The sequence below is a fragment of the Lotus japonicus genome, chromosome 6, assembly GCF_012489685.1.
Source record: "Lotus japonicus ecotype B-129 chromosome 6, LjGifu_v1.2".
NCBI classification, from domain to species: Eukaryota; Viridiplantae; Streptophyta; class Magnoliopsida; order Fabales; family Fabaceae; genus Lotus; species Lotus japonicus.
Window position 1 is genome coordinate 32,574,694 of NC_080046.1, and position 6,720 is coordinate 32,581,413.

The 6,720-nt window shown below is 41.3% G+C and overlaps 1 protein-coding gene across 1 annotated transcript; it reads left to right on the forward strand.

Annotated features, from left to right (window-relative positions):
* Positions 1-839: 839 nt before the first annotated feature.
* Positions 840-4,926, forward strand: LOC130723213 (pentatricopeptide repeat-containing protein At2g30100, chloroplastic). The gene is made up of 3 exons (XM_057574181.1): positions 840-997; positions 1,217-2,040; positions 3,903-4,926. Exons 2-3 carry the CDS (start codon positions 1,270-1,272, stop codon positions 4,674-4,676), a joined length of 1,545 nt encoding a protein of 514 aa, XP_057430164.1. The 5' UTR covers positions 840-997; positions 1,217-1,269; the 3' UTR covers positions 4,677-4,926.
* The last annotated feature ends 1,794 nt before the right edge of the window (positions 4,927-6,720 follow it).

Below are 6,720 nucleotides of genomic sequence, written 5' to 3' on the forward strand. Positions count from 1 at the left end.
GAAGCGAAATTAGCCTATTCTGGACACGCTCGCCCTAAGGCAGGTGTGCAGACGACTCGCACTAATTCCTACAGCGACTACGCAACATTCCTCAAGCAATTCCTGAACTTTCTTCTTCATTAATCTTCCTCAAACATCAAACTCCTGTCACGCTTACCCTGATTCTACGCGTGAGTCGGAAATTAACTTGTTCTGTAAATCCAGGTCTTACAGATACCACTGTTGGGCCGCAAAAGGATAAACCGGGGATCATCACATTGGACTAACATGAGCAAACCACAAGTGGATTAGACACCACATCTTTCACCCAAAACCTTAATGCAATGGGTGTATGGGTCCTCTCACTTATAAGGTGCTCAATACTCATCTAATCTTCCAATGTGAGACTTCTTACTCACACTTGACATCCCAACAATCTCCCCCTCAAGTATGAGTCCATCTCAAGCGGAAACCTCCAAACGAGACACGCCGTTGGATCTCCATCAACGAGACACGCCGCCTAGCCATCATTGCTAGGAATACTTTCGACACAAGGAGCCGCCACCATGATCGCACTAACCATCGGCTCTGATACCACTAATCGGCCGCAAAAGGATGAAACCACATCTTTCACCCAAAACCTTAAGGTAATAGGTGTATGAGTCATTCACTTATAAAGTGTTAATTACTTTCCTAGTCTTTTAATGTGAGACTTCTTTACTCACACTTGACACCCCAACATGAATCTCCTACTAATGTTGAATGTTAGATGAAAAATTAGTCTCACCCCAACTATTTAGAATCTATATCTATATAAATTAAAGAACAAATCCACAATCAGCGTCCAATGGTTGCTTCGCATTTTATCTTGGATTAAGCGGTGTTACGGTGTGAACTCTGCAGTGGCGGTTGATACACGTATTCGCACCTTAAAGAAATAGAGTCCTCTAACCGCTGCAAATTGCAAGTTTTGCTGTCTCTGTCTTTTCCAACCCGATCATTTTATTGAATTTTTATGGTAATGATAATTTTCCATCTATTTTCTTTCTCTCATTGAAGTCACTTTCTTTCCTCTTAGTTGGATGGATTAAATTTTAGCAGCATCTCGTTTGGATGCTGAGATAATTTGTCTTCTTTTTCCCTTCTGTTTTTGGAGTTTCTGGGGTTTAATTTTGACTTGAAATTCACTATACCCGAAAACAAAGATTCAATTTTCCCCCATCTTTCTCTGTTCTAGGAGTGGATGGACACTTCCTTGTGCCCCTGAATTGATTTGATTGAAGTATAGAAATGGCATATGCACATGGGTTTACTCCAGTATTCAAATTTGGTTTTGTGTTTTCTTCACTGTCTTCACCAAAACAAGGGTACCCTTTGGCGTTTCCTGCATCAAAGTGTCGATTTTCACTGAAACTCTGTGATGGGGTTTCAGCTAAGGTTTGTAAGTTTCAATATCCTACCTTTTTTGCGGCAAAACCCAGTTTAATCAGAGGTTGTAGGAGGATGAAATCGGTGGAACTGGACCAGTTTGTGACCAGTGATGATGAGGAAGAAGAAGAAGAAGAGGAAATGGGTGATGGGTTCTTTGAGGCAATTGAGGAGCTTGAGAGGATGACAAGGGAACCTTCTGATATTCTTGAAGAGATGAATGAACGTCTCTCTGCGAGGGAGCTGCAGCTCGTGTTGGTTTATTTCTCGCAGGATGGGAGGGACTCGTGGTGTGCTTTGGAGGTGTTTGATTGGCTCAGGAAGGAGAACAGGGTGGACAAGGAGACTATGGAGCTTATGGTTGCTATCATGTGTGGGTGGGTGAAGAAGTTGATTCAGGAGCAGCATGGTGTTGGTGATGTTGTTGACTTGCTTGTGGACATGGATTGTGTGGGCTTGAGGCCTGGTTTTAGCATGGTTGATAAGGTGATTTCCTTGTATTGGGAGATGGGGGAGAAGGAAGGTGCGGCCTCTTTCGTGGAAGAGGTTTTGAGGCGCGGGATTTCTCGTGCTGATGATGATCCAGAAGGGCATAAAGGAGGGCCAACTGGGTATCTTGCTTGGAAGATGATGGTAAGCATTTGCTATTTGATGTCAAGTTCTTTATTTTTATTTTTTTTTACTTGGTTGTTGAATTAGCTCTTTTTTTAAACTTTGAATCTGGTATTGAATAACATCTTGGTGGAATGAGTCTGTTTAATGAGTTGGTCATCATTTTGTCCCCTTGACTTAGATGTTTTGTTGCTAGGATGATAGGTACTCCTAGTTAGTTAGTTAGTTGAGTTAGTCAGGGTGTTAGTAGTTTAGTTAGTGGAGAGAGCCAGCTATAATGTTGGGGAGAGAATATTATAAACAGGAGAGAGCTAAGCGGGATTATCATCTTTGGGGATCATTATGATTGGAAATTGGGAGAGGCCCGGTTCCCTTGAATAACCTGGAAATTCATAGTGTTATTCCAATAAAATTAGTTTTCTTTGTTCAGTGGATGGTACTTATCTACTGGAAGAATTAGTTAGTTAACTCGTAAGTTAATAGAATAATAGTAGTTAGTTAGTTATTGGGTTAGTAAGGCATGTTGCCTATAAATAGGAAGAGGGGCTGAGAGGGAAGGGGTGTCTAGTCATTTGAGAAAGAGTAGGGCCTTTGGGCATTACGAGGCTTAGCAGATCCTTGAAAATGTGCTACTTTGTATCAGTAATCAAGGGAGGATTTCCCTATTTTCAGCAGTCAAGATGCTAGTTCCTATCAAGTACTAGGCTAGGATCTCACTGCTCTTCTTCATTGATCACAGTTGTAGTCAATCCCATAGTTTCAGCAATAGCTTGGAAGTCAACCATATCTCTTTTCCAGAACAGTTGCAAACTCCCTTGTCACTCTTTGATGTGAGTTCTGGTTAGTTAGTAGTTTAGTTGCTTATCTTAAAAAAGATTTATTAGTTTAGTTAGTTGAGAGAGTTAGTTATAGTAGGGGAGTGAAAGGAATATTATAAATAAGAGAGAGCTAAGGGGGATTGTCATCTTTGGGGATCACTGTAATTGGGAATTGGGAATTGGGAGAGGCCAAGTTCTCTCAAATAACCTGGAAATTCTTAGTGTTACTTTTAAAATCAGTTTACTTTCTTCTTCAATGGCTGGTGCCTTTCATGGGAGCTGTGTTCTTTTTTACTTCGACTGATTTGTATTCGTTGTCTAATATTGCTTCACGTTGAGTCAAATTTGATGACATAGTTGCTGGTGAGTTGTCATTATTATTATGGTTAGTCTATCTTGTGTACTCTCAAGGAGCTGAATGCCTCCCCACCCTCTCCCTCCCTGTCTTCCATTATTAGAAATCTTTTAAACAAGGGCTTGGGCAGCATTTTTTCCTTCCCTGCCCCTCATTATCCCCATTCTCCATCCAAGCACAGAATTGGAGCTTTTGAATTATTAACTTCAGTGCTTCTTGGATACTGGAAATGCTTGTTTTGGTTGTTTTTTGGTTAATCTTGATTAGGTCGAATATACTACCTTGATTTTGAAAACTCAAACTTGTAAGTCGTATTTGCTGCTAGAGTACGGTCTAACTTGTAGCTGACTTTGGTGTTAGCAATAGCATCTTTGACCTGCGATATTTCGTGTGCGAGGTCAATTTATTCTTTCTTGGCCCGGGAATGGAACTTCTTTAGATTTTGCTGAGCGCAAATTGTGGAATAACATTAAGATAGCCGAGAGCGTGTTTGGGTAGATTTTGAAAGATGGTGCACAAGTTCAAATGCTCCATTTTATGAAGTTGAATGTATCTTGGACACACATCCAACTGAAATACAAATATGTACCTAATGTGTAGGACCCTTGTATATCACTCTTCCCGATACATGTTGCAGTTTCATTTAAAAACTTTCCTTTCATGTGTCTATTTGAATGATGAGTTTCTGTGTAAATTTTATTTTTTCCCAGGCTGACGGCGAGTACAAAAGTGCTGTTAGATTGGTAATTCGTTTTAGAGAAGCTGGCTTGAAGCCAGAGGTCTACAGCTACCTTGTTGCAATGACTGCTGTGGTTAAGGAGCTGAATGAATTTGCCAAAGCACTGCGCAAGTTGAAAACTTTCGTGAAGGCTGGATCGGTAGCTGCATTAGATCTTGAAGATGTTGAGCTTGCAGAGAAGTATCAATCCGAACTTCTAGCTGACGGAGTGCGCTTGTCCAAATGGGTGATTCAAGATGGCAGCCCATCACTCCATGGAGTAATTCATGAGAGGCTCCTTGCGATGTACATTTGTGCTGGTCACGGAATCGAGGCTGAGAGGCAGTTGTGGGAGATGAAGCTTGTAGGCAAGGAGGCTGATGCAGATCTCTACGACATTGTCCTCGCCATTTGCGCTTCGCAGAAGGAGGCGGCTGCCACGGCAAGGTTGCTGACCCGGGTAGAGGTTGCGAGCTCCCCGCAGAAGAAGAAAAGTCTGTCCTGGTTGTTAAGAGGCTATATTAAAGGTGGTCATTTCAATGAGGCAGCAGAGACTGTCATGAAAATGGTTGGAATGGGGTTGTATCCTGAGTATTTGGATAGGACAGCCGTACTGCAAGGATTAAGGAAAAGGATTCAGCACCATGGAAATTTAGATGCTTATATCAAGCTCTGTAAGTCCCTCTCTGATGCAAGTCTCATCGGACCATGTCTTGTTTATTTGTATATAAGAAAATATAAGCTTTGGGTTGTGAAAATGATCTGAAAAAATGAGCTGGAACCATGCCAATTTTCCAACCTGTGGTTTCGGAAGCATAGTTGTATATCTCTGGCACTGATTTTCTTGGTGCTTGCTTACATGTATAAATTTGTATAGGTTTAATGGACCAATTCTAGTGTCTAGAGCAATGTTGTAGTGAGTATGTATGTATGTGCACACAAACACCATCTTCATATACCATTGGATATATTATTATTTTAAATAATGGATATGATTAATTACTGGTTACCGAAAATTGAGCTTCTTGGTTCATTTTTACTTATGAACATCAATTTGCTCCTCTTCCTTCCTTATAGCAGATTAATAGTAATAAGTTGGGCAGAATACCAGGTCAAGAACCTATTGCTTATATCAATTTTTTTCAAGAACCTATTGATTGGACCCATTTGAAATTGAATTGAAATGAGGTATGAAAGAATTCATTGATCTGAAAGCTTTAGAATTTTTTGCAACCCGTCTGCCGATTTTAGTTAGGCTTGATGTTTCATGGCAAAATAATCGAACTATAAATCTCAATAAGAAAGGAACTTGAAAAAATAAAAAAGCACTGGAAGTTACAGTGTCGCCGGCAGCCGTGCAAGGCTGTTAAGAGGGGCATCACATACATCCTTTCCACTCTTGGTTTCTTCTTTTATTGGTTACTCTGTCACTATTTAAGCTCTAGCTCTTCCATAGAGCCATCGTGAAGCTCGGGTGCCATGGCTGCGCACTCGAGCAGTTATTGAAACCATCAGTTTATCATCTCATAAGAGTAGTTTCTCTTTGTGCACCAATGCGGTTTGAATGTGCTCGTGGACCACCGCTATCATTTTGCTTCCTTCTCCTTCATTGTTTACTCTACTATCACCTCCTCTCTTCCTGCTTGCTGCCAAGCCTCGCCTCCAGCCCTCCACTGCCGTCCGTCAAGCACCAAGGAAGATCACCACTTCGCTGCACCATTCCTTTGTTCTTCTTTGAGTTTTGGGTAAAAGTAAAAACCCTAGTAGGTGGGCTTGAACCCTTGCTATGATTTTTTAGTTTTTCCTTCGCTACTATCCTATCGAACACCCCATTTCCTGCTTCCATCAAATCTGCTAACTTGGAAAATGGATGTAAGTTTTGTTAGAGGAGGTGTTGAGCTAAAATTATCAACGCTACGATTCTCGACACCGATGTTGGGAGGACGGTTTCTCGACAAAAGGGACCATGGTGAGGCTTGAGACTCGTCAGGTAACATTCACCAAAGTCAAGGGAGTAAGGGAAAATTCGACAAATTCAACGAAGGAAGCAGTTACCGAGTGATGGGCTATTATCAGCACGTGCGTGCACCCACGATGCCACGAATGGCAACGGTTACCCACGACTCAAGACCACCCACGTTGCAATTAAAATCACATGCTCAGAACCTCCGGTTGAACGTGGGGCAAGGCGCCAAAATTCAAACCCACGAAGCCCGCGTACACTGAAGAACAACCGCCAAGAACGTGGAGGAAGAGAGAACGCTATAAATAGAAGAAACAGCATCAGAAAAGGGGTTCCCAACTCAACTCTGAAAAACTCACTAAAAAGCTCTAATGTCCGCATCAATGAGACTCAAGGAGCAAGACGTGATGATGGAGGAGTACGTTGCAGAACCAGTTGTTTATTTTACCGCGTTTAAGCTTGTCGCATTATTTGTTAATTTCCTGGGATTCACTAGTCCTGTTGTTTAATTTCTTGTCGAAATTTACGTTCCCTGCAGTTTTCTTTTCACTTTGTTACACTTTGATCTTCATGTAATTGATTCGTGTTTAATGAAATCCAATTCCTTTCGAATTGTGCATCGTTGTCGAAAATATCAACTCACACACAACACTTTGGCAAGACGTTTTCCCAAAAGGTCCCTGAATCTAAACGTCCTTTAGTCGAACTAAGAGGATATTTGTTTACCAAAAACCACCGTAAACAAATTGGCACACCTGGTGGGACCGTTTTTGTGAAAACTAAGTTTTACAGAAGCGTTTTTTGTGTTCGGTTTATTGCATGCTATCTGGTAATTGTTACTTGCTTT